Source organism: Xiphophorus couchianus, chromosome 20 (assembly GCF_001444195.1).
Source record: "Xiphophorus couchianus chromosome 20, X_couchianus-1.0, whole genome shotgun sequence".
Taxonomy (NCBI): Eukaryota; Metazoa; Chordata; class Actinopteri; order Cyprinodontiformes; family Poeciliidae; genus Xiphophorus; species Xiphophorus couchianus.
Genome location: NC_040247.1, coordinates 10,198,143 through 10,226,140, shown reverse-complemented (window position 1 = coordinate 10,226,140; position 27,998 = coordinate 10,198,143). Strand labels below are relative to the sequence as shown.

General features: G+C 37.4%; 1 protein-coding gene across 4 annotated transcripts; it reads left to right on the top strand.

The window, feature by feature from the left end:
* The first annotated feature begins 22 nt into the window (after positions 1–22).
* arhgap40 (Rho GTPase activating protein 40) lies at positions 23–27,785 on the top strand. Of its 4 annotated transcripts, none has more exons than XM_028003354.1 (16): positions 23–190; positions 4,251–4,389; positions 13,403–13,629; positions 15,290–15,510; positions 16,025–16,103; positions 16,519–16,667; positions 17,722–17,887; positions 18,146–18,237; positions 18,492–18,569; positions 21,323–21,482; positions 22,320–22,402; positions 23,257–23,463; positions 23,914–24,039; positions 24,160–24,311; positions 24,517–24,572; positions 25,022–27,226. In XM_028003354.1, the coding sequence occupies exons 3-16, from the start codon at positions 13,422–13,424 to the stop codon at positions 25,126–25,128; spliced, it is 1,884 nt and encodes a 627-aa protein (XP_027859155.1). In that variant the 5' UTR covers positions 23–190; positions 4,251–4,389; positions 13,403–13,421; the 3' UTR covers positions 25,129–27,226. The 4 variants fall into 4 exon arrangements, with proteins under 4 accessions (XP_027859155.1, XP_027859156.1, XP_027859154.1 ...); XM_028003352.1 differs by lacking the exons at positions 23–190; positions 4,251–4,389 and adding exons at positions 10,542–11,163; positions 27,529–27,785 and having other exon boundaries at positions 25,022–27,275; XM_028003355.1 differs by lacking the exon at positions 4,251–4,389.
* The last annotated feature ends 213 nt before the right edge of the window (positions 27,786–27,998 follow it).

The following is a 27,998-nucleotide window of genomic DNA, read 5'->3' as shown; positions in this document are numbered from 1 at the left end:
TAAAGGCGAGAAGGATCAGGAGATGTTGTTAGTGGAGAGCAGAAAGCTTTCTCATCTCCTTTCACGTCCATCTGGCTGCTGTCACGGCTCTCTGCAGGACTCGTCTCTGTTGTTAAACCTCATGGAAAACGTTTCTCTTCACGCTCAGTCGAGTCTTCACTCACCGTTTGAGAAGACGGTGTTTTTCCATGTAAGTAAGCTGGCATATAGAAGCTTCTTATTTATAGTTCTCAATGTGTTTTAGCATGCATTTTTCATAGTTAAGTTATTATTTCAACGTTGCATGTTGTTCTGTTAGTTGTTGGTAGTTTAAGATGGACTAAATGTTTTTGTTGTTGGGCTAATTTGACCGTTTTCCATCGTGCTGCTCTCTAAGCGTTTGTGGTTGCTAGGATGTAAAGATTTGATTTGTTGCTAGGGGCGTTTTTGCGCCTGCACGTGCATCTTTACAGGAGTGAGTGGGTTCAGCAGCAGAAAAAATGTTGTGACATTATATTTGACTAATAAATTGAACTCTCTAAAATTAGTATTTTTTTAATTTCATATTTCCTATAGTCTATGTTTTTAAATATATGCAAGGAAAGCAACTTTTAAGTATTCTATTTTTTTCTTAATATTTTTGAATTATCTTTTGTTTTATTTTGATGGTAGTAGGTATGCATGTTTTGATGCTTCAGAAGGACAATGTCTGTGTCATTTTTCCCAATGCTTTCAGTATATTTTAATTTTAGCTTCCTTTATTTTGTAACTTAACTGTGGTCTGATTCTACACCTGTGCTGTATAAAGATATCACTTCTAAACTGCCTTAAAACTGAGTGGTTTTAGGTCCCACACTTTGGCCACTTAGTACCCGTTACACAGGCTGGATCACGTTGCAAGAAACATTATTGCTAGTAAATTAAGGGAGTGCTTTCCAGACATTTCACTAGCAAAATGTCATTGTAACCTGCTACTACAACTAATTGAAGTACACTTGGTTAATGAACTAAATACAAGGGCATAACAGCATTAATAACCTTAGCAACAAGACTATGCATATTTCATATTGACTATTTTTAAGTAGTTATAAATGACTGCAACTAATGATGGCCTGCTCTTAGCAGTCATTTTAAAATTAATTTGTCCTTTCATTTAACATTTCTTAACCCACACTTGTTACACTAAGTATACAAATCATTAAATTAGAAAACTGCTACTTGTTTTTAAAAACCATTAGTGTATCTGAACAGAGAGGGCAAATGGTGTGTGCTTCAAAAACTAAAAACAACAAAAGTCATCGCAAATCACTGAGTTGTTGTAATCTACTTTAACTCCATATGGCACGAGAGGAGAAGGTTGCCCAGCTGTCATTAGTACCTTAAGCCCAGCAAAGCTCAGTCAGGCAACTTCTGCGATACTCCTGTGAAGGTATTTACGTGGAGACAGTTGTTTTTGTTTTTATTGACACAAGGGGCAATCTGTTTGCAGAAGAGAGACACATTGACAGATCCATCTGTTAGTTGGGCTTTTTGACGTGGACAGTATGGCTCATTACCAGGGCATAATGAGGGAGGTAGCTTTGGGGGAAGCCTGAACATTTCACAATTTAAAAAAATATATATCACCCAGTTGCATCCCAAATAACTTTTAGAGTGTTTGTTCACAAATCCTGTCAATTAGGAGTAGATTCTGTTAGTACAGTTAGTACCTAATTTTGCAGCTTAATTTCACAAGTTTTTTAAGGTATTTGAACTGATAATCTTTAGTTTATATTTACAAAATATTTGTTTTAAAATGTTGAATTTGGGCAAAAATCTGAGCAGGAATGAGGCTATCTCATACTTATTGGCTATTTAATACAAAAATAAATGCAATTTACAGACTTAAATCAAACCTCAAAGCAATATGAGAATAATGTAGCAGGCCTGGTAGCAGAAGCATTTGTCCAGTAGTTGCTGGCACTTATAGTGGAGGTTGATTGCTGAAGCGTGGATCAGGTATGTATAATTAAAATAATGTGCTGCAGCTAAGGAAAAAAGGCCGGAATAAACAGAAATAATATACAGGAAAACTGCCTGGGGCACATATCCAAATCTAAATACATGTAATATCACAGACCACAGAACAAGTAAGCAACAGGAATCTCAAAACGAGTTACCTTGGATTGTTGTTGGGTTTCTATCTATGTTCTACACCCTCTTAAAGGAGGTAACTTTTACAAAAATATGTTTTTTACGTATTAGTAAAAGCTGTCACTATGTCTTGACAGTATAATACGAGACAGAAAAGCTGTAAAAAAATAAATAAAACATCGATACTTCCTCATTCTGGTCCTACTGCCATCTCCAGAAATACACTGCTTCCAGTCCCAATCAATCAGAGCCAGGATGAGTGTCTTAACATTACCAATATTGTTCAATATTGCTGGTTTGCTGCAAATGTGCCAGTGGTGGAGAAACAACCTAACTTTACAGGAAAACTTTAACAATTTTTCTTTAGACTAAATTTAGATGGTGTGGGTTGAAAATGTATTGACTTACCTAAAACCTAAAAACTCCTTGGGTGGCATTTTTAATATTGTTCTGCAAAACAGAAAATGTTGCTACTAAAATAAGTAATTCCAAAAATATGATATATTATATTATATGAGAACGTCAATATAATATAAACATTCATAACCAAAGTCAGGAAGTGGGTTGCCTTTATCTCTAAACATATTGAAATGAAAACATTTAACTGAGCAAATTTAGAAAACAATAGTGGAAGAGAGTCGTAAGAAGCATAAAATAATGCAATACTAAGACTACTTTAAAATCAGAAGATGAAGCTAAATCAAAACATAATTAAAGCATAGAGAATACAAGATTTCAGAGCTTGCTTTTTTAGATGTAAAGGCATTCAAAGGGTGTTGACAGATGACTTTCAGAGTTTGTGGAAGAATGTACTGTAAGAGATATGTTTCAAGGAAGTTATTATTGTCTTGATCAGTACGAGAAATTGGGCTACACAAGCCTGAACCTGTTCCGATCGTTTGTTGATATTACCATGGAGGTGTAAGATTTCAAGAGAACATGCTCATCCGCTGTTTATTTGCATGACTTTATTGTTAAACTATAAGTTGTTAGAATATAGAACAGGAATAAAGCTCAACACTAAAAATGGAGGAAATTCCTAATCAAGTGTTGAGACAGGAGTTGATGCCATCAGACCAGAAACCAACCTGGCCTGAATAACTTTGTTATCAGACCAGAAATACAAACTGTAACTTAGAACAAGATGTCAATGTCAATGTCAATGTCAATTTCATTTATATAGCACTTTAAAAACGGGTGTAAAACTGCACCGAAGTGCTGTACAAGAACCACAATAACACAAACTGATAAAAACGGAGTTTCAAAACACTACTTCAAATAAATGCCAAAGAATAAAAATGAATTTTGAGAAGCGTTTTAAAATGATCCAGGCAGTTGGCAGATCTAATCTGGAAAGGTAAATTGTTCCATAGAGTAGGAGCAACAACAGAAAAAGCCCGATCTCCTTTCCTCTTAAGTCGAGTTCGAGGAACTGTCAATAATAGCTGATTATTTGATAGTAGGGTTCTATACACAGACTGAAATTTTAAAAGGTACGGAAGATATGGGGTGGGAGGGGAGGCTAACCCATTTAAAACTTTATAAGTTAATAAAAGAGTCTTAAAATCTATTCGATAAAAGACGGGCAGCCAGTGTATAGAGGCCAGTATAGGCCTTATATGGTCATGCCTCTTGGTTCCTGTAAGAAGCCGTGCTGCTGCATTCTGGATCATTTGAAGTCACTGCATCTGTGATTTATCCATGCCACTATATAAAGAATTGCAATAATCCAAACGAGTTGTAATGAAGGCATAGATAAGTCCTTCAAAGTCCTTAAAACAAAAGTAAGATTTAACTTTTGCTAAAATCCGTAGGTGATAAAAACTTAATTTAACGACAGAGCTAACTTGTTCATCTAGCTTTAAACAGCTATCAAAAGTAAAACCAAGATTCCTAGCTGAGGTCTGACAAAACCGAGCTAAAGAACCAAGAATCAGATCTGGATTTGTAGTATGTAGTGTGTGTTTAATCTGTCTTTGTTTGAAAGACATTAACCACAGGTGACAGTGTTTGATGGGACTTGGCTAAATAAAATAAGATAAAATGTTGAGCTTCACGTTGCAACATGTTCAATGTAAAATCGGTTTGTTTATATGAACCAAGCTTTTCTTCATTACAGTTCCCCTCTGTGCTTCCAGAACAAGTTCAACTACTTCGCCTGGATGAATGAATCAATGTGCAAAACTTTACTGTCGTAAAAAATGATCCAAGGACACACGCATATCATTGTGGGCGTGTTCCAGAAAATAACTTCCTGCAACTGAGTGTTATCTTTGAGTACGTATGCATCAGAAACATCTTGTGCGTCCCATCAAGAGTCTCATACTCATGACTTCACCAGGAATTCACAACATTCAATTTTCTAATATTTTCTGTTTGCTTTGGCTGTCTGATGAAAAGCTTTCTTGTATCAGTTCAATTAATTTTATAATTTCATTTCTCACATTTTATCTGTCTCAGTGAGTTTTTTATATTTGTGAGCAAGCATTTACTGTACACTGATGTGTAAACAAGCAATTTGCATAAAAAGTGACATTTGGTCATCATTCTCACTGTGTCACCATTCACTTGCTAATCAGACCATCTGGAGGTGTTCAGCCATGCTCTTAATATGATGCATTACTGCTGTAGTTTGGTACATGCATAGAAACCAGTTTTTAAGAATAAAATACATAATTGCTGGCCTAAATCACAAAAATAAAAAGCATAGAATTGGTATTGAAAATAATCTTTAAGAATTATTTGCCTTGTTACAGATATTTGATTTAGCTTTTTTTTCTGTCATACTAAGATTTTTCAGATCATCACATTTTATTTCATATAAGGACCACCAGAGTAAATTTTAAAAAGCTGCTTTCAAATTCAAATTTAATTTATTAAGCAAATAAAGACATCCAAATCAACCTGACCCAGTGTGGAAAGCAAGTATAAGAAAAAACAAAATCATCAACTTCTATAAGTCAGGGTTACAAATCCATTTCTAAGACTTTTGGGCTCCTGCAAACCAAAGTGAGAGAAATGATCCATTAATGGAGAACACTTTGACAGTAATTCCCAGGAATGCCTGTCTTAACAAAATAATCCAATAATGCATTGACGACTTATTCAGAAGGTCACAAAAGAATCCAGTACATCTAATGCCCTGCCAACCTCACCTGCTTTATCTAGGGTTGTCTTCATTATTCAAAAACAAGGCAGACCAGGCAAAATGACACCAGTAGGAGAATAGCTAAAATAACTGCTGACCAAAAACAACACAACACCTTTGATTGGTTCTGGAAAAGATTTTGTAGTGGTCTCTTCAACCTGATTGAGATGCTACTGCATGACTTTTTCAATGTGGTCGAATAGAAATAACTCAGTAGACAGTGAGCCTAAATTATTTCAGGCTGAGGTAAAATATTTACTGCAAATTACTGTAACCAGTTGACAGCAGTTGTTGTTGTGGCACTATCCAGTTATTAGTTTTATAAGGCTATTACTTTTTCACATAGGGACGGGTTGGTTTGCATAGCTATTTTCACCCTGTGTTCTACCTTCATTTAATGAAATCATTGTTAGAAAACCTTTTTCTATATTTCCTCAGTTTATATTTGTCCAATAATGCAATTTGTTTGATGATCTTAAAAACAGATCAAAGAGCAAAGTTGACAGAAAAGTGGATAAATGGGTTTTGAGGACATTTTTTGTCTTCTTGTGGTCACATCCTTCCAGTTCTTGAACCATACTATAGTTATCTTTGATAACATTGATCTTTTTTGTGATCTCTATTGCTTGTTAGTCTACTCTCCTTCCCTTTAATTCCACAAAGGCCCTGCTTGCCAAGAGGCGGATGAGCAGGGCCACGAGACTGAGTGAGCTGTCACATGCCATCTGCAGGGTAATGTGAGGATGTGCCCTCACGTCCTACACTCTACTTTCTCTCTGAACGTCTTTGTGAGCATCTGGAGGTATTCTCTACTTTCTCTCTGAACGTCTTTGTGAGCTAAGAAGGATTGTCAGATAAGGGCAGAAGGGCCTGCCAGGTCAGAAATGACAGTCAGAGAAAATCCAAGAAAAAGGGGGAAAATTTTTTTGGACATTTGTGAAAGGCGAGAAAATGTCATGTCTTGATGTAGTAGTACAGTAAAGAATTAAAACTTTGTTTAAAATAGAGGTATAGCATTGATATTTTGACTAATAAAGGAGGCTACTTCTGCCTGTCGCTGACCAGTAATACTTAAACACAGACAGAAACAATATATTGCAAATAAAATGGAGATTTGTCAAATTGATTGAAGGATGGGCCTTAGATGAAGTAAGTAGTAAATTAGTTTAGGCTGAAGGACCTGGTGAGAATGGCAGTGTTCCAAGAGGCATCCTTGTAGTCCATATAATCTGTGCTGATCTGGTCATTGGGAAAGTACCAAGATGACAAACAGGTTTATCAGTCCTATCAGATGTCCCTCAGTTTGCAGCAGAGATGACATGATATTGATGGTTGTAAAAAAAACACCTAGAATATAAAAGTGGTCTGAGTGACTGATGATTTTTTTTAACTTTGTAGTGCAAAGACTAACACGGTGCAACACCTTCCACCTCTTGTTGTGTACTGCCAGTCAGCCAGGTAAAATAAGGTTACAACATTTTTCATTCACTTACCAAACATATTTGGCTCTTTGGAAACACCCAGCACTGGTATTAATTAATGTTTTAAAACTACAATGGCAAGTTTTGAACTCCATTTCTATTAAGCAGGTAGAGCAAGCTACCTGAACATACATTCTGGCTAATTAAAATACAAGCAGCTACATCATTTTACACATATTTTTAAAAATGTTTGTGTGCATACCATGATGAAACTGTGGAATTTTTGTTCAGGATTATTCTGTCAGAAACTCCGGCTTATGCATGGAGTTAGCATTTAACATTTCAAATGATGCAATGTTTTGTATTAGGAGGGGGCATTCATTGTATCATTTATTGTGATAAATTTCTCATCATGATAAGATTTTTTTTCTGACAGTAGTATTTGTGACTATTATTGCTGTGTCATTCAGTCACAGTTATAAAGTTACCTAAAAAAGTAGAAAATATCATGAAATGATTAGCTTGTCATGAACATTGAACTGAATATACAAAACGATTTTTTTAGAGGAATTTTTTGTGTTCTTTGTGCATATATATAGATCTATATATACAGTATATACCTATATATATATATATATATATATATATATATATATATATATAGATATAGGTTATTATATCCTGTTCTAGGCATATGTCTATGTTCATAGTCAAAGAGTGAGAAGCAGGTACTGTACATCCTGAACAGCAAGATACTCCATTTCAGGGCCAACTCAGACAAGCAAGAGTGAACACAAATACATTCTTTACAAAGGGGAATTCTAGAGTCAATAATAACATAACAAATGTCTTACGCTGAAGAAAACTTCTGGAGTTTCTAGAGGAAATGTACCAGGTAAACATTCAAAATCACAGAAAGACCCCAGCTGAGATCTGAACCCTGAACATGTCAGGTTTGAATCAACAGTGCCTCCATGCAGCCCTCTATCACTAATTGTTTGAAATGACTTGACGTTTCTAAAGAAACCTTTAAACACTAAACAGTAGCAGATATGTAAAGGAATAGTGTCATAATTTACTGTGTTTGTATTAAACTATATAAGTGAATGCATCAGTAAGAAGTGGACTGTATGTTAAACCCCAGAAATACATTTAAAAATAACACCTAACACCTTTTACTTACAACATAAAATCAATAGGTTATTTTAGCAACAGTATAAATAATTGTGGCTTATTACATTATATAATGTTGTCATTTGTACCATTTGGCATATGACCTTAAGTTAATTTATAGTCTAATAGTTCAATACAGTTATAAAAATTAGCTTCCTGTGCAGAATGTGATAGTTTTGTCAGTCTGCTCTTTCATCAGTTAACTAACTGATGTTAGCTAACTATGTTGTTGGGATATTGGCTCAGATAGAGATCACGTGATGGGCTGTTGAATAGACAAAGTGGCAGTAGCTCACTAACTGCAGTTTTTAAATGGCAGTATCATACTGAGAGTGATGCGCTGTACTCCTTGAGTTTTTCAGGAAATCTGGAATTTTTTATGAACAGACAAATGCTTTTTTGTAAGAAAAGAAAGTGTTGGAGTCTTCATTTAGACATTTGACAGGCAATGCCCAGCAACAAGCGCAGCAACACTATGCTTCCAACACCTGGAGCAAGCTTCAATCATGTCAGCACTTTTTTTGGCATTTCATTAAAAGCACTTTAATTGTGATAACATGTTTTGGAACCTCAGTTTTTTTTTTGTTTTTGTTTTTACTTGGAAGTGTCCTAACACTGGCAACTGGCTTGGATATAGAAATATTTTTTATACACATATTCCTCTTGATGAAGCATAGAGCTGGAAATACATAAGTAGCCTGGAAAAACAGAAAAGGGACCTTTAAAGGGTTACTACTCTGTTCGATCTACTGAATTTCCACCCCCATTATCAGTCATCGATTATTTCCCTCCGTTTCTCTTTGCGCATCATCAAGTCAGCTACTTAGTTTTTCTCCCTTTTCCAGCACCCCTTGTAGACCTCCTTTCCTGCTTCAGGATATGATGTAGTGACGTGCCTGCCAGCACAAGCAGACTGTCCTTGTTCTAAAGTGTTTGCACATAGAAGAGATTACAAGGAAACAGCTTGCCAAGGGCAGGCAGCTGCTGTTTCCTCCAGTTTTCAACAATCTGGGGGGACAACTGCAGGATGCCATGGGGAAAAAGTGGCTCGGCGGCTCTGCTGCTGCTCGCAGGGAAAACCCTCTGGCGGGCAAAAGCCAGGTAGGATCAGGCATAATGTGCTTTTGTGGTCTAACAACCAGATTTAGATTAGGAATTACTTGGACAGGGCTTTGGTTTCATTGTCTCTGTTATTAAAGTTAGAAAAAACAATTTTTTGGAGGGGAACCTTTATTGAAGTGTATGTAAGACTGCTTTCATGTTTGTGATCCATAAAAAATCAGTCACTCTGTGTTTGTGGTTCTACACAATTGACCGGAGCGTACATATGCTGTCAAGAGTTGAGGATAAACATTTTGTTAATCTTGTTTTTGTAGTTTTAATTGTTATATTCTCTCAAAATTAAGAGGCTTTGTTTGAAATTCATCCACTAATCTTAGTCTTCTAGACAAGCTGCTTTTGCATGTTGTTTATTGCAGTCCATGAAATTAGCTGTTTGTTGTGGTTACCTTTTGTTATTACTCACTGCTCCAAGTAGGAAGATGGACAACGTTATGTATGTCCATTCTTCTCTGAGTGCATGGCTTCCTGTTGATTCTTTGTGTTTCTGCAAGGTCCATTCAGCTAGAAACAATCCCAAACACTCTGACATTTTCAGTAGTCCGTTTTTTTAGTTGGCGTGGAACATGTGCTTTGTTTTGTGGCTCATGTCGATATAGATTTATATGTTGGTTTAATTTGCTGCTAGAGCGCCTGAAGTTTAGCTCAGTGTTTTTATGTTTTTATTTGTTACAGCTCTTACAGAAGAGTTTCAAAAGTTTCAAAAATCTGGCATGTTTGGCATGCAAGTGTATTTTTCTCCCTAGAGTCAACACCTTGTAGAACCACCTCTGACTGACTGGCTGTTGGGAACATTCTTTTTTACAAAAAATTTCAAGCTCAGTAAAACAAAATGAAAGACGTCTGTGAATTACAAGTTTAAGTCACATGAATTAAATTGATATAAACCCTTCCACTGTACCTATAACACTGTAGCTGTATATTTAAGTCTGATTGGAAGGTTAACCTCTTCCCCAGTCTTAAGTTTTTTGTGTCTTTTTATCTTTGTAAATCACAGATAACAGACCTGACTTTATCCGAGGTCTATGTCTCTGGAATATTTCCCCATGTTTTCAGTTTCTGCTTTAAAGGTGTTTGTTTACTGACGTTGGAAAATTTTGAGCAGTAATACTAAGAATGGAAAATACCAGATAACCAGTGAAAAGTCAGTGGCTTGGTGATGTTACCGGGAACAGCAGTATTCTCTCAGGCAGTGTTGACAGACCTGTAGTACTTGTGGAACTTGAGAAACTTTTCCTTGCAAATGTACCTCTAACGGCTTCATAGTTATTTACATACATCACCTGGACATTCTGCAACCTTGGAGACATTTGTCAGTTGTTTATTTAGTTTCAGGTATGAGATTGAGCAAGAATATTTGCCATGAGATCATAGACTTAGTACATTTTGTGTCTGTCTGCATATAAGGTAACAGTTTGATTCAACTCATACCATGGTTAGGTGTCACCCTTTAGGTATGTGGATTGTTAATGTTGATTAGACATTTCTCAATGAAAAGTTTAAAATTATTAAAAGGTTTTTAAGTCCTCTGACTTCATATTTTGATCTTTTTGATTAATACAACTGATAACATAAAGTAAGGCATTGTTCCCTTGATGAATGAGCTCATGAAAAGCTGTCACTGAGAAAGACTAAAAACCTTCTTGAAATGCCGAACATTAAGTCTGTCAGTTTTCATCCTTGTTTTGAGATAGTTTGTGGTCATTAGAGTGAAACAAGGCTTGTCTTTGTTGTGCTCCAGTCACAGAGTTTATAGGGAGGCAGGTTACAGATTCCAGTTTGAACCAGAGAGCGAACCAGAGAGGGTGTGTTTCCACTCAAAAGTGGCAGGGGGAAGGGACAGGTGTGAATGTTTTCATGGTAGGAGCCTCGACACTCGCTCTATTGCATTCCAGTCTGCATCACTTCATACTACAGCTCAAAGGAACCCGAACCACTGACAGATGTACATCACTCTCACATGGTGCCCGGTCAGCGACGCTGGATACAGCTAGATTTTGTACAGAGATTGTAATTCCCGGATTGCTTTGGCCGTGTGGACATGGGAGGCAAAGAGGAGGTAGTGCTGAGCAGAATGGAGCCCAAGATGCAGTTTTCACACACCAGGTTAAATAGTTTCAAGCTTGGGCTAACTCATAGCATGTGGGAAAAAAAGCACGCGAAGAAGACAAGCAGCAAAAAAAAAGCCAGGTGGGTGTTCTAAGGAGAGTTATTTCTGAAAAATGTTAGGCCAAAATTATACATGTGTTTGGTTTGGTGAATCTCTGTTATACAAGTGAAGTTGCATAGATGATAGCTGGGAAGATGTGACATGAAGCAAAAGAAGTGCAACATGAGAAGAAAGCTGTAATGTTCAAAATTTAAATTGTGTACTCTGTTTTATCCAGTCATGTACTTAAATAGATGACAAGTTGTTGTTACATAATGACTTCAGAGGTTATTTTCTTTTATACACTAAGAAATATACTCTATTTTTAGCCTAACTATTGCAGGAATTGTGATCAAAGTTGGGAAAACATTAATTAGCAGTGTCATTTAAATCTAGATTTAATTTTGGATTATAATTACTTATGACTATGTGTCTAACAATTTAATCATGTGTCCTACAATGTGTCTAACATTTTAATCATGCAATCATTTAATCATGCAATGTTATTTAAGAGTAAAGAATGTGACTGCGTTTCTGCTGGTCATCTTTACTTATTGTAAAGAGAACAATAGTGTCTAAAAATAGCATAAAAATAAACTGAACAGCTGGAATGATTATTATTTCTTAAAAAATTGAAGTTACAAATGTAATATAGATTTATTTTTAAAAAGAGGTAAACAGATACATTTTCCTTTCAATTAATTTATTTTAATGCTATGATTGTTGATTAATTTAATTAACAATCAGAGCATTACAAATTGAATAGTTCTTGAAATAATTACTTAAATTAATTAGCTAGGTCAGTGTAATTGCTACAAATCCGGTTCATGAAAACTGCATCATGTTTGTACTGCCTTTAAAGGTGGCTTAAACAAAACTTGAGTTTTTTTTATCTTTTACTTAATTTTTTTTTTTTTTTTTAATAGATACGATCAGATTGAATTGTGTGACTTTATTATCATAGTTATGACTAAAGTTTCTCTTTGGCTGAAAAAGTTAAAATCTGCTTATTGCTGATAGAAAATTCTAGTAGTTAGCATTTTCTCAAAAGTGAGAGGTTTGTAATGCAATCATAGTGGCTTATGAAATGCTTACTGAATGCCTTACTGCTAAAAGTTAATCAAGGTTGAGTATCTTGTACACTTCAATTGTGCTTCTCAAGCTGCAAATCTGATTGCTGTTTAGTTACTTTTAGTCAGCTCATTGTGTGGGGGGTGTTTTCATTGGCTGATGAGATAAAACCTGCTCAAAAATTTTACTATATCATAGTCCATTTGCTGACTTGACTGACTTCCTAATAACTTCAGTTTAAAGTAAAGGAAAAATAGCAGCTTTTTGTTTTTACTAGAAAATAGCCTTATTTATAATATATAAAGCAGGCTTAGCATTGTTGGTTCTGTTAGCCTATTCATCATTACTTTGATATCTAACAAACGTTTTATTGAAAATTTAATTCTGTTGAAACTCAAGCTCAAAGTATCTTCCCCCCCTCCATTTCTGCCACCATGAAACTGATTTAACTAACTTGATTGCATCTTGCATCTTGCTTTGGTTCACTTGCAGCTGTTGTTGAAATGTATGCGGATCGTCCTAAGAACACAATAGAAAGTATGCCAGTTATTCTCTGCCTCTCATTCCAGACATAGCTGTAATTGCATTGCTTCTCAGAAACACTATGGTTTGGACTGTTGCCTGAGATTTGCTGAATCAAAGAGTGACTGACTGAGTGGCGCATCAGCAGAGTGAATCAGCAGACCATTTCCTGTGTCTGATCAGGAGGTCACATTTTAATGCCTGGAAGTCTGCCCCATTGCTGGTGGGATGCTTTTGAAAAGACCCTTACTTTAGCAGTGCATTTATTAAAACAAGACACTTTTAAGCAAATTATGTGTCTACAAATCCTAATTACAGGTTTCAGCTTATATTATTACAGCTTCTGTTGTGGGAAAATATGTGTGTAAGATGGAGGGTGTGACCTTAAGGAAGGCGATTTCATGTTGTTACAGTGACATCTAGTGGATTTTTGTGGTACTTTTCCTCCAAGCCACATTTTGCAAGAACAATAGAGATCCCCCTTTGTGTCCGCTCTCGCCATCTCTCTCCTCTCTCCGCTCCTACCTTTTGTCTCTCCATCTTTCTGGTCTCTCCAGACTAATCCATCTTCTCTTCTCCGCCTCTATCTCTTTCATTTTCTTTGTGTTTTTATGTGCCTTGGTGTCTCAGCTCATTTGTTTGCATGCATGCGTGTGACTTCTTTACGTGTGTGTATGTCTGCACCAGAGATCCCAGTCCCACCGAGATGAGCGTGGAGCCCTGGGCCAGCCCGCAGGACCAGGCAGCCGCTGAGCACACTCGCAGCAAAATCTCACCAGCAGCACAGGAGCAGGAGCAGGAGCAGCCGGATAAACTGTGCCTGGAATCGTTCTGGAGCGAGGTTGAGACCATCCGACAGGGGTGTGGCGAGCCGGATCTCGACCCCACCAGGAGAGACTCCAGACAGTCAGAAGGTAATCACTGTGATTCTGCTGCAGTCCCCTTAAGGATGGAGAGGAAGAGGAGAAGAAGGATATTTTTTTTATTTGTCAGCATTGTAACGAAATAGTCTTTCTGAGATCCTCTGAGCCTCCATATTGTGCATTTACCATGGCAACGTAACAGGATGTTTGCCTCATATCAGTAATGAACACTATCAAACACACTGAAGAAAAGGAGCATTCGAGCAGAGGACAAACGGCCAGTCACAAATGCTAATTTAATTCATGTAAATTTATATTATCTATTCAAATGATTAGACCCATTTTTTGGCTTTCAATTTATTCTTTTGATGTTATGTTTTTATTGATTACTACTAAGTTAACCTACTTCACAAAAACACTCAGTTAGTATTTTAACTGAGGTTAAACTACTTTGTATAGACTGTGTTTAGAGTTCAAGACAACTTCCTATTTACATATTACTAGTTTCAAAGAATCCATGAACAGTTTGATGCTGGATTCTTAAATTATTTTGCAAAAAGACAAAGTGTTTATTCTCACTATTTGGAGACATTTTACATAAAGTTTACATGATGTGTACTTGTATAAAGTAGGCACAGGCCAGTTACCTGTTTACAAAGATTTTAATTTAAATTGATTAATTTCAGTTAACTTATAAAGTTCAAAAGTATAATACAAACCAGTGAAATAAGGTGTATAATGCTAATTGGTCAAGTTGTCTGAGGAACTTTTGGCATCATCCTGTTGCATAATGTGTGCTCATTTAAACAGTTACATTTTCAAAAGGACTAACATTTTTATGCTGTTTCAGTAGTTTTGGTGATGATGATGATAATTTATTTCAGACAGACATTTCACCAACAAAACATAATAATAATAATAAAGACTTTCATGTTTCCAAGTGCAAATACAATACCTTACTATCAAATTTACATTCTCAAATACATGTAAATGCACCACTTATTCGGTGACTTTAAATCTGAAAAGGAGTATAATGAAGTTTAACTTATATAATCATACCCCTTTTCCATTCACTAATTCATAGCATAAATAGTCTTCCTGTTTCTAGTATTCAATGCTTTTAGTAGTTTTAAATGCTTTTAGAATGAGGTGCTGGAAACACTTACAAGACAGTTGGCTGTTTATCTGTATTCTGATATCCCAAACATAGACATGTCCTGGTTTAGAAACAATGGGAGTGCCAACAATCACTCCTATTAAAGTTTTGAAACGGTAGGTGTAAGCCACCAACTGGAGGTTGTGTAGCCAACCAGAGAGTCAACTAATTAACCAGCTAATATTGGCTTGCTTTATTTACATTACTCTTTAAAGAGCCAAATGACAGAAAGGTGTAATTTTCTGTACGGTAAGTATGTTTATTTGAAAACGAATACTACTTTTAGCAGGAGTTTGTACTATATTTTTGCTTAACTCAAACATTTGTTTTAGATAGCATTATAACAATAGTTAGAATAAGTATGTTGTATTCATGCGGCTGCAGGAATAATAGTTGCATGTCTGTTTTAAATAACACCAGTTAAATTGTTTTCTGGAATCTCATACTGTACAGTGCCTAATATTCTTCATGCTCAAACATTTCTTCATCCTCCTCATATCCATTTCTTTTGGAACGTATTTACATCGCCGTGCCTTCTTTGTCTTCGTGTTTTAGAGGGGGAACAGGAGGAGCAGTGGCTGGCCGATGCTGGTTTATCGACCCTTATCAGTGAGGACAGCGAGGATGTAGACAAGGCCGTGCTGCTTTCCACTCTGACCCGGACGCAGGCAGAAGCTGTTCAGCGTCGCCTGGATTCCTACACGTTATCCCGCCGCAAAAAGAACAAGCTGCCGCCCAGAGACGTTCGGGACATCTTCAGCTCCCCCATTGCTCAGGTAACAACGCAGAGAGCATCAAACAGCTGGAACGGCTTTTTTTTTTTTTTACTTATTCTGTACTCCACATTAAAGCACTCACACCAATGTCTATTTTCAGCATTACTATGAAAAGAATGACATCAAAGCTTTTAGATTTATGGCACAAGAAAGCCTCTTTGTGTCATAGGCACTAACACAAAAAACAAGCTGAAAAGAAATCATGCATCTAATTTTATCATTAATTGTGAAGCATCAGAGACTTTTTACTCCAGTGTTTTGTTCTGTACACCAAGACTGACCTATAACAATAAAGGCAAATCACATGTAAAGGCCACTCTTTGTCCTCTGGGCTTTCTATTCGACAGAAGGACAGGAACCATGTTCCTCAGATCATTATCAGTGCTTTATCAAAGGAAACACCCTGTATTCCTGTGTGCATTTACTTCCCTGCAGCAAATCAAGTAATACAAAATTGATATTTAAAACTGTGGATGAAGGATTTTTGTAGTAAGTCAAACCTCTGTCCCTCCAGGCCCTGCTGCCAGAGTCTCAGAACAGCAAAGACCTTCCTCAGAACAGTATGGCATCAGTTGCCAAAATGCCTTTCTCAGGTAAGAACAATTATAATCAGTTGAAGGGGAAAAAAGAAGATATATAATCCATTCAAAAGGATGTACCATGATGCAGATGTCTTACAAATTATTTAGAGCTTCCTGAAACATTTCAGTGAACTTAAGGTCTTCTGATTTTACTGGTTCACATTAATCCATGTTTTACCTTTCAAGGTTTTGTGCCCCTGTGATGGGCAAAAAATACTTTAATTATTATACAATCAATTTATTATAAAAAATGACTGATATATAGTTCATACTTCTTATCTCGTACACTTTGTTGTTTTTGTATGATGAATTCTCCTTCCTTGTACACCCTTGCATCACACATGCATTCTGGGTATTTTTCCTTTCAGACATTACTGCAGCAGACCTCCTTCACTAAAATAATAAACCAGCATGTTTGTGTGTTTAGCAGTGACACCGGAGCATCAGCGGGCTGCCCCTAAAGAGGAATTCCTCATCACTGACATTGCTTACTGTGAACAAGCCGTGATTTTCATTAAGCAGGCCAATTTTCCACTGAACAACATCCCATACCGGAAAGAAGATGGCACCCTGCCTGTGAGCTTGCTTTTTATTTTCTTTGGAATCCTTTTCTTTTAAGGAAGTCTTTTTAACATGCCATTTCCGTCTGGAAAATTTACCTGCTCCAATTAAATGTAAGAAAATCAAATACTTTAAAGTAAAATGTCAACTGGAAATCATGACAAGTACCTAATGGCTTTTAGCCAGGCTGAGACCTGTGTTTTGAAAGAAACTATTTAAAAAGTAATTAACATTAGCACATTATACCATTATGTACTACTGCACTGTTTTCACTGGCTCTATAACTGGATTTTCCACTGAAAACCCTGTTTTAAAATCAATAAAAAACTATATAATATATAATATAATATAACTATATAATATATAACATCAGAATGGAGATTTTAAACCAATTTTGTGCAAATTAATTTAATTTATTAAATGTATGTTTGAGCTTTTTTACGTTAATGGTTTAACTGGGAGAGCTACTATTTTTGTGCTTAGTGTTAATATATTAACATTTTAAAATTTAAACTCAGTCAGAATTTTTACTATGTCCCAGTCAAAAACCTATAGTTTAAGATTTGTATGTTCTTGTTTACTTCAAAATCTATTTGTGTCTGTTTAGCTAAACTAGAACTCACTAGTCGCTACTAAATGTATTGAAGAATTGTATTCATTTTTACAGAAATTACTCTGGGCTACATTCCCAGCTTGGATAAATGGGATTTTGAATCATAAAGGGTTTAAATTCTTATGCAAATTTGACAATAATATTCACGAATATTGCTGCAAGTCATTTTTAATCCACCCCCGGCCAGGATTAGATAATGAGGTTAAGATCTTAAGAAATTTGCGGAAAACAAAGGAAGAGTTGTTGCGTCAGAGTCCAGCGGATTTATGTTTTTCTATTTCAGGCTAAATAGATTTCCTCTGAGCAAGAGCCGAGTTATGGGCTTTGATTAACTGATGGTGTTTAATATGACTGTATTCCTCTCTTCTTGTCATTTCTTATTTTTTATGCATTGTTTATGCTTTCTCTGTCTCAATTTTTATTTTTCTTTCTTTGCGTCCACTTTAATGCCCATAGCGGGTGATCTGCCCTAAGTGTCGCCTCGGAGTAACTCGTATTCAAGATCTCTCCCTCGCTGACATGAAGAAGGTTCGTCAGTTGGCTCTTATCGACATGACGGCACTCTGCGACCTCTTGGAGCTAGAGGTTAAAAGGCACAAAACTGGAAAAAGGAAAATCGCAGGTGTGACAGCTCTGCTGAATTTAATGCTCACAAGAAACAAATATTGAAACTGACTCTATAGATAGGTTTTATCATTTCTTTGTTTAAAGATAAAATCTTTGCGTTTTTAGTTAGAAATTTGTTTACTTTTAGTAAAGATAGTTACTAAATATGAAAAGTAATAATATATAAGAGAAAACCCAGCTCACTCTTTTCTTCAGTTGTTTTGGACTAAGTTTTTTGTACGAATCTCATGGTTGATGTTTCAATCTGTTACAGAGAGCCCACTGTTTGGGGTACCACTGGCCACGCTGCTGGAAACTGATCAGAAAATCAAACCAATCACCTCAATTCCTCTCTTCCTGCACACGGTATGTGTCCGTCTGCTGTTCATGCATAACTCCGCTTTTTCCTTTGTTGCTTTGTAAAGGAATAATTTTGGAAGCAATTTGCCTCTACGGGCACACAAATGAACCAGAAAACTTTAAAAATCCAAGTGATCTCTGTACATTTAGTGGTTTGACCACACCCTGTCTGTAGAGGCAGTTACTGACTCTAACCAGTAGAGGTGAGCAGGAGATTCACAAATTTTGATGTCTGGTTCTGCTGATGTTTCTTTGTGCAGCTGCTGTCGTTTCTGGAAAAGAAAGGAGTCGATTCAGAGGGGATCCTGCGGGTTCCAGGATCTCAATCCAGGATAAAGGTACAAGATCTTATCCATGAAGTGACTCTCATGGTTGTCAGAATACTGATTATTTCTATTGTTGTTGCGCAACACCCCCCCCCTCCTTTCTGTCTCTACTCTCTCACTCTCGTACTTCCTCTTCTGAGAGGGGAGATGTGCTACCAGCTCTCCGTCTAACGGGTCCGTTGAGTTTCCTAAATCTGCTGGGATTTACCCTGTCCAGAACTGAAGTAAACTCTGTTTAAGCTGGTTTCGAGAAACGATTCGCCTGGTTATCTGACGGCCTACATCCAGGTGTCCCACCCTTCTTCCCCCTGTGAATTAGCCAGACTGAGCAGCCTACAGCCAACTAGTTTCACAGAGCACACCTGTTAACGGTCGCTCGTTCTCTATTTTGCAACTTGCATTTGTTATTGAACCAGGTAGGTTTTAGTGACTCGGTCGAGTCCCAAGGATGAGGTTTTAAATATGGGCTACCAGCAACCTAAAAACATTTTCCACTTCTTCCTCTCCAGAATCAAACATCACAGCTATTTTACAACCATCAAAGAACTTTAAGGTGACTCATTAACTGAATGTCCACAACATCTTTTAGATTTTCTTTATGCTAAATATTTTATTAGTAAGGCATTTTTGCAAGGGTCAGTACAGCTTAATTCAGTAGCAGAAATAATCAAATAAGTAAAATCAGTCATCTAGTCTATCTTTCCCTACTGCTGATACTGAGAACTAAAAAAGGGAACCTTTGAGAGAGACGGACGGAGTTTGGCGTTTCGAACCCCAGACCTGGCTTGATGATGAAGAAGGTGTGGCAGCAGGAGGAAGATGTTGATCGGCGAAGGCCAGGATCTCCGCAGGTCCGATGAGCTTCTTCTCCGCATGGATGCTGAGGTCACACAGGACTTGGTGCTGGCAGGAAAAAAGGCACCAGTTCTTCTTCCTTGTCTTTGTCTTCATCTTTGTCTTTGGGGTCAGAACCCAGCCGATGAGAGAAGTGCGATTCGAAGCCACAGATTGTGGGCCAGACGGGTTGGTCTCCATGTGCAGGACAGTCTCCGGCTCCGTGGCCCCGGCTCTTCTTCAGCTGCAGAGTTCTTTGTCCATCTCGATCTTGGCTCGAAGCTGCCCGGAGGATCCAACAAAAGGTTCCTCTTTTGCACCCACCTTATATAGGGTTCATCCACCCCCCTGGTGCGCCTGCTGTCTGCTTAGACAGATGATCTCATATCCATCACTGTCTTACAGACATTTCCTGATGTCTGTGCCAATGTCTCAGGGTTGCTCAACCTCCTGTGTCCCTTGCCTGCACAACCTTTCACCTACTCTCTACCTCCAACATATCAGTGATGTTTAATTGCAGTTACACCTTTTTACACCATTTCAAGTTTAATGTCAAAATCACATTTATATCACATTTATTTTCTTTAGCTTCATTTATGATTTTATAACCATAACTTATTAATTATTCTTATTATAATCTTAATGTGAGTTATTACAGATGTTTTTCTGAAAAGAAACCAAGAATAATACATGATTCTAATTATTTACTACTAAAGTTACAGTTACTTGTTTTTCTTGTAGTTCCCACAAATATAAGTGTATTATTACAAGTAAACCAATATTCATATAAGTATTTTACTTTGAATCTTATCAAATTACTAATAATGTTTAGATTTAATTTTTTAAAACTTTCATGCTTTAAAATAGTCTCAGCTATTTTTATAAATCTGCAGGCTGGAAACTTCCTCTTTTTCCAGGAAACCTGCTTTTCTTGTTTCATGAATCTCTCTGACTGACTATGATTTCTTATGATTAGATAGAAAAATGTAGAATTAAAGCAAAGTTTGCATGAGACAAAAACAACACACACAACCAGATTTATTTTATTGACACTTAAGTCTACTGTTGGGCCTTGATATCACTTGAGTGATTCATTTTAAAGATAACTTTATTTATTATTACTGTTAAACTAACTTTATTGACACTTAAGTCTACTGTTGGGCCTTGATGTCACTTGAGTGATTCATTTTAAAGATAACTTTATTTATTATTACTGTTAAACTAAAATCTCCAGCATGGGGAAGTGGGATGAGCTCGGATTTTCTTGACACTATGAAATGTCAAAAATGCTTGAATGTCAATTGGTTTTTTAAAGATTAACTACATCTGACATTTACCGTAACAAGGCCCAGTAAGACAGAATCAATTATACTCTATTTAGCAGCTGCAGCCAAGTGGCCCTTTACCATCCTGTACTTATTCTCTCTATTATAATACAGCAGTTAAATGAGACCAGCCACCAGAGGGCGCCAATTGACACTAAATCACTGAAAGAGAGAATTACCAAGAATGACTGATAACCTAAAAGTGGATTTGAAAACAATGCTGTCTTTGATACATTTATTAATTATAGAATTTTTCATTTGTACTACACATCATCGACTAAACTCAATATATGATATTGTCCCTGTTTGAAGACTGCTCTTTATGAACCTTCACAACTACATAAAAATAATGTGGTATTCCACTTAACTAAAGTCATTGCCATTTTAGAAGAGTTTTCAAAACTAGATATTAAAAGACAGTTTTTATATAAGAGAAATCAAATAAGACAGTAAACTTTTTTTCTATTTAAAGCAATTAAACCAAAAACAGGAAAAACACAGAGCACATAGATTTGCAAGACATAACTTTACCTACTTTACCTACACTTCTCTGTTTATTTTCATATTTTGTGTTTTTATGATGCTGATATCACTCGCTGTCTGCAGCTGCTACAGCAGAATCTGGAGGCCAATTTTTACAAAGGCCGTTTCAACTGGGATGAAGTGAGTCCAAATGATGCTGCTGCCCTCTTGAAGAAGTTTATCCGAGAGCTTCCTGACCCGCTGCTCACTGCAGAATACCTCAACACCTTCAGCGCCGTCAGAGGTCAGTGGGCTTTAATCAGCAGATCTTACTGGGTCTGTTGCATATTTGTAATTCATATTATGTTCCTTTTAAGATAGTGAACAGTACCAGAAAAAGCAAACACTTATTTTATTTGATAGTGTCTCATATGTTACTGTATAATATAATGATATGCAATATTTCTTCTTTCACTTACCCGCACAATAATCTGATGGCCACATTTCCTGACTTCTGGTCTGGGTTTTTGTAATCACTTGCCTCTCCTTTATTGTGATGGCGATCCTTTGTAGTCCTTATCTTTTCTGTTTCAGCTTAGAAATCAATCTTAAGATGAACAAGTTGATATCTTTAAAATATATCCAGTTCCCCACAAATACAAAAATGCACAGCATCTTCAAAATTCAGCTTTTTTTTCCACAGGGGTTTAACTTTAATAAAAAAAAAACCAGATTAATATTAATTTCATCTGACTAATGGCAGCTGAACTGTGGTTTGTAAGCAGGATCAGTGTAAGTGATAAATGACTCGTGACCACAAAGACATAAGCTAACAATCCTAATGGCTGCCGGTCACAATGCCATTAATCTCTGGACATCCCATTACTCTTAGTCAAACACAGAGGAAATGAGCAGTGCCTGGGCAGTGTGTGTGTGTGTGTGTGTGTGTGTGTGTGTGTGTGTGTGTGTGTGTGTAGGTGTGTGTGTGTGTGTGTGTGTAGGTGTGTGTGTGTGTGTGTGTGTGTGTGTGCGTGTGTGTGTGTGTGTGTGTGTGTGTGTGTGTGTGTGTGTGTGTGTGTGTGTGTGTGTGTGTGTGTGTGTGTTTGTTCAGTCTTTCTTACCATGTTGTTTTGTTCTCCAGACATCACAGAACTGAGGCAGAAACTGCACATGTTGAACCTGCTCATCCTGCTGCTCCCTGAGCCCAACAGGAGCACACTGAAGGTAAACACATCACAACTCCTGAAGACTTTGATTGATGACTTCACAAAGAAAAACACATAACATTTGTTCATTCAAGTGTCGTTCTTTTGAGATATTAGTTTGGTGCTGTCACAGCATCTAGCTTGATAGACAGGGAGATGGGTCTGGAGAGGTATAGACAAAGTAAATAGACTTAAGGAACTTTTTTCTATTTGAGGAATTTATTTCACTTGTGTAAAAGATTAATCCATCCATTTAAATTGTTTTTGTATGAGTAAAAATATGCAGTGTGGCATACATTTGTACAATCTCAGTATTCAACAAAAATATACCGATTACCTGTTTCCCTGTTTGTCCAGACCTACCCTCCTTTTTACATTTGATAACTTGTAAAGTTCCTAATTTGAACGTTGTGTTTGCAACAATAATGGAGTGTCTGTAGGGAGTCAAACAGTCTCAATGTTCATTTTAGTCAATGACCGCAATGTGAACTTTTAACAGTAAATAATAAGTATGCTGGCTGTAACCCACTGCAGTGTTTTTGGCAGAAACATGACCCATTTAACCAAAGCATGTTTTATAATGTCCGTTTTAAACGTAAAACATTATATAACACTCTGTTATATAATGTTTTACATCTGTCGTGACCAGCTTTTACTAATCCAGCTGTGTAGTCAATTTTACGTATAGCAAATGAGAGGAGCACAAAAACCACCTGCACCAACCACTTCAACTCCACTTGAAGCAGCTGAAAATAACTTAAGCCTTAACAAACCAGTTTAGCAGAGTTGATAGGATTCCTTCTCCTAAACAGTTCACTGTAACATCATCCCTGCCTCATTTAATTGGGCTCATTTATGTTTCGCTTCTGTCAGGCCCTGCTGGAGTTCCTCAGTAAGGTGGTCAACAGAGAGAAGAAGAACAGGATGAACCTGTGGGCTGTGGCAACCATCATGGCTCCAAACCTCTTCCTCCATAAGGCCGTCCCAAGCCGACTGACAGATGGGGTAGAGAAAGGACAGGCGGAGAAAGCAGCTGATGTGATGAGGCTTCTCATTCGTTACCAAGACCTCCTCTGGACGGTAAGAAGAATTATTTACATTAGCCATGACACACCGGTTGTCCAGTGTGATTACACCAGCGTAGTTTGTAATAGGATTATAAATGCTACAAGCTGTTTTAAAGCTTACAATTCTTGAGAAAAGTTTTAGTTTATATTTGGCATTTTATTTCACTTTCATATAACTAGGAATATCCTATATATTAACAGAAACCTGTTTCTGCAGCAGATGGAAGGCAGTGTGAAGCTTGTCTATAAACTTCCTCAGAGTAGAAGTGTGATGTCATCTGCATAAAGAAGCACTTTTTCTGTAGATTGGTTCTCTACATTGTTGTTAGTAAAAGTGGAAAATAAAATGGAGCCTTGGATTAAGCCTAGGTGGACTTCTTTTTAAATGTAGACAAAGTGTTTGTAATCTTCATACAGTGTTTATTTCTAGGAATGCTGATTCATGTTGCCCTTCTCTCCTCAGGTCCCTAACTTCCTCATGAGCCAGGTGCGTCGGCTAAATGAGAACAGTAACCGTCGCTATCAGTTCAAGAACCTGCTGAGAAAGATCCAGCCGGACAGCAGAGAAAAACCAGAGAAAAACTCAGAGGTGAGCTTGTTTAGCAGCTCTGTTGATTTTAAAACATTGTATAACCATCTGAATCCCTTACAACGTTTAGGTTGTACTCCAATGTTCCATCCGAGATAAATATTTGTTTCTGTTCTTTAGCCACGTCGTACTATAAAAATCCAGGTGGGAGATCTGGTGAATGGCACGATGGAGTTCCAGCTCAACATTAACTGCAGGACCTCGGACCTGCTCGCCCAGTTTTACCGCCAGTTCCTCCGCAGCCCAGAAAATGGAAAGGGGAAAATGCAAAGGTATGAGGCTTATTTAGATTTTAAATTACACTCTGAAGTCATCGAGCTCTGAAACATGAACTAGAATCTAAATCTTCCTGTTAAAATTTAGATTATTTTTGTGTCTTGTGCTCAGTCATTATCATGTCTGCCACCTGATGATTTCTGTAAGAATTTAACTTGTATGCATTATATAACACTTTACATAATTGTTTTCTGTTAACAGAAACGGCTCAGTGGGATACCCAGACTGTGCCCTGTATGAAGTAGGAGGGAATATTGGTGAGTTGTTTTTTTGTTGTTTTTTTTGCTCAGATTAAGAGTAGCACTGACATTTGCATGTCTTTCTGCTCACTGAGCTGATGAGAGTTACAAGGTGAATTGTTCAGGAGATAAAGAGACATGAAGTGTGCATCTGCAGTCATCAGAGCAGATAAATGCTTATAGGCATGTCTGTGCATTCCCATAAGTGTTATCTGTGCAACAGAGAATGTTTTTTTTTTGTCGGTTTTATTGCATCAGAAAAATCTTTAAATTGTATTGTTTGGACTCACTTGAAAGAAAAAATAAATGACTTTTTTTTGTTACTGAAGATGCTAGACCTACAATCTAAACTAAATAACTTTCTTTTTTTCATAGTAGTGACAGTTCAGCTGTCTGCAAATTCAGACAGCTATGAAGTTTGCTGCAAACTCTAATTTGTAGTAAGTGAAGTTTGTGTTTATCTACAGGAGAGCACTGTTTGGACACCGAGACGCATCTCCTGGATCTGTACAACAGTAACCCTGGAGGAGAATGGGTCATCAAAACGAAGCCCAATGGAGGCAGAGGGCAGTGACACGGAGCCTGCTGGACAACTGATGGACAGATCGAGGAACAGATTTCAGAGGAGAGATGAAGACCTCTTCTTAAAAGCTCCTCACAGCTCCTGCTCTTCCTCTGAGCAACAAGCAGGAAGGGGGACAGATGGAGCCGACAGAAGCATTTATCTGCCTGGAGCAGAGCTGAGAAATTCTGATCCCTGCTTTTTGTCTCCCTCTCTGCCTTTCACTTCGCTGCGCTCCATCTTCTCCTCCTCTTTCCTTTCTTTGGACGATCATTTCATTGGTTGCTGCACTGCTGCAAGCAAAAAGCTGCTAACATGACTCATTACTTCAAGCGGAGAACCTGCTGGACAGAAAACAAAACGGAACAGCGAAGAGACGGAGGGAGTAGCCGGACAGTTGGCTTTGACGTATTTTCTCTGAAGCAGTCATCTCCAGCTACAGGCGAACAGATGGGGATGCAGAGAACCTCTGGCTATCCTGAGCCCTCCACTCGCCTCAACTTCACCTCATACCAGCTTCTGCTCCACATACACGTTTTTGTGGCTTTACTCCAAAGGGAATACAAGGATGTAGGGGTCTTCTGTATATATTTTAAACAAAAACACCCAAGATGTGTTAGTATTTAGTTAAGGTGAATATTTAAAAGAAAGGCAGTACAAAAAAAAACCTTCCAGCAGATGGAGGTAAAATTTTACAAACAGAAAAACCCATAATGCCTTTATTACTAGAGATGCACCAATAATTCAGTCTGAGAGCTAAATCTGACAATTTTTCTTCAGTCAGCTATTATTGGAGGGGAGCTATTATTTCCCCTCCATTTCATTTAATGCATCAAACTAAGAAATTCTCCTATTTTTCATCCATAAATGTGTTAATTAACAGCAAAACTGTTCATGTTCCTTTTTGAGATTATAGAATAAAAATCATACATGAAAGAGGAGATATGTTTTGATGCTTACATGAAGATAATCTTGTCATTCCTTCATTTTGTCAGTTTCAGTTTCTCTGTAAAAAAAAAAAAGAAAACCTGCCACACCAGGAAAAGTCTGACTGGTGCATCTCTACTGTATCAATTGACTTTATTGTTCTGCTCCTGCAAAAAGGTAATAATAATTTAGATTATGTCAGAGAAATAAGAGATCCCTCAGTATTACCTGTAGTTGTTCATGATTTAGAAACAGAAAACCCCTGTGTCTTTATTTCCTCATGCCAAGCAGGATGAGAAAATGCTAAAGATGGAGGGCAGAAGAAGATAACTATGAAATGCTCTCAAGAATCATCCAGATCAATTAGTTAATTAGCCTCATCGATCACTTGTATTTCTCAGCTCCTTTTTTGATCTGTGGCATTAAAAGAGAGGAACTGACTGAACTGACACCTTTTATCCATGAAGCTGGCTCTACTTTGGACCTAAAAAGGATTTTGCCTCATCGATGTGTTTGGTGACAGATTTTGCACCTCAAAAGGGAGTTGTTAAGGACACGCTGAAGCTGGTCTTCATTTGTCATTTTTGACTGCATGAATGAAGAAAAATGGTGCCGACGTGACTCTTAAGGCACACTGACACTATTATTATTATTATTATGAATATTATTTATATGATTGTAATACAGTTGTTGCTTCATTGTGAGTATTGTGTTAGATAGAGATACTTGAGGAAAGCTGGCCCAGACTGGTATCTTTCATACTTTTTTAACAGATCTCTTTAAAGCTGTAAGTTGAATGCTTTTTCTGTGTAAATATGCACACTGTGCCGTGATGAGAAGCAGGACTGTCGCTTCCTGAAGCTTTTCCAAACACACACAAGCAGCAGATGAATGTTTTAACATTTTGTGCCGATCGTCAGAAGGTAATTGTTATTGCAGCAGGAGCCATGTTGTGGCGCCGCGGCCATTTTGTACGGGGGGGGTGTCTCTCAGGCTGCACTCGATAAACGTGGTAGTGACAGCAGGCCCCTGCACCAAAATCCATCAACGCCCTCTGCTTCATCTCTGTCAGCTCCCCATAATGGACCATAATGACTGCATCAGAAACGCACAGAGGAATCGCATCTCTCTGATAAAGCAGAGGGTAATAAATGGGTGTTATAAATTCTTCCCCCAACATAGACTCAACAACAGCACTCTGTTTGTGTGTGTATACGTGTGTGTGTGTGTGTGTCGGGCTTCATTACACATGTCCAACGGACCAGTTGCCGGGTCCGCCCAGGCACAGTCCGTCGCTTCGGCACAAAGCGAACTGATGGGATGGCCTTCTGCTGAATGGCATGGACAAACCACAAAGTGGTGTCACCTCTTCTCAGTACAGGAAACTCTTTTTGTCTTTGTATATACATGAATGTGTCTGTGTGTGTGTGTGTGTGTGTGTGTGTGTGTGTGTGTGTGTGTGTGTGTGTATGTGTGTGTGTGTAGGTGTGTGTGTGTGTGTGTGTGTGTGTGTGTGTATGTATGAAAGAAGCTCTGAGACAGTATTACTAGCAGAAAATGTAATGAACTTTTTGCCGATTTCTGGTGTAAATCCTAGACGTCCACCAGCAGACGTCTGAATGTATATTTAAACTCTTAACATTGTTTTTAACTTGTCTGTGAAAATACTTTTCTGTAGAAAGAAAAACTTTTGAAAACTGTTCGATTTTTGGCAATAAATGTGAGCCTAATGCTGTGCTAAACATGATTTATTTTTTCATTATAAGTGAAGGGGTATGGTAAGAAGATGATATCAGTAGAAGCCTAATTCATCAACCAGAGTTGCATTTGTACCTCCAGAGAAAACAGAAAAACATGCATGTGTGAAAACAAAGAAGATTTAGAGTGAAGTATTGGTTTATTCTTCTTCTCTAATCAATAGAGAAATTAACCTTGTAATGTGTTTGCGGGTGGAG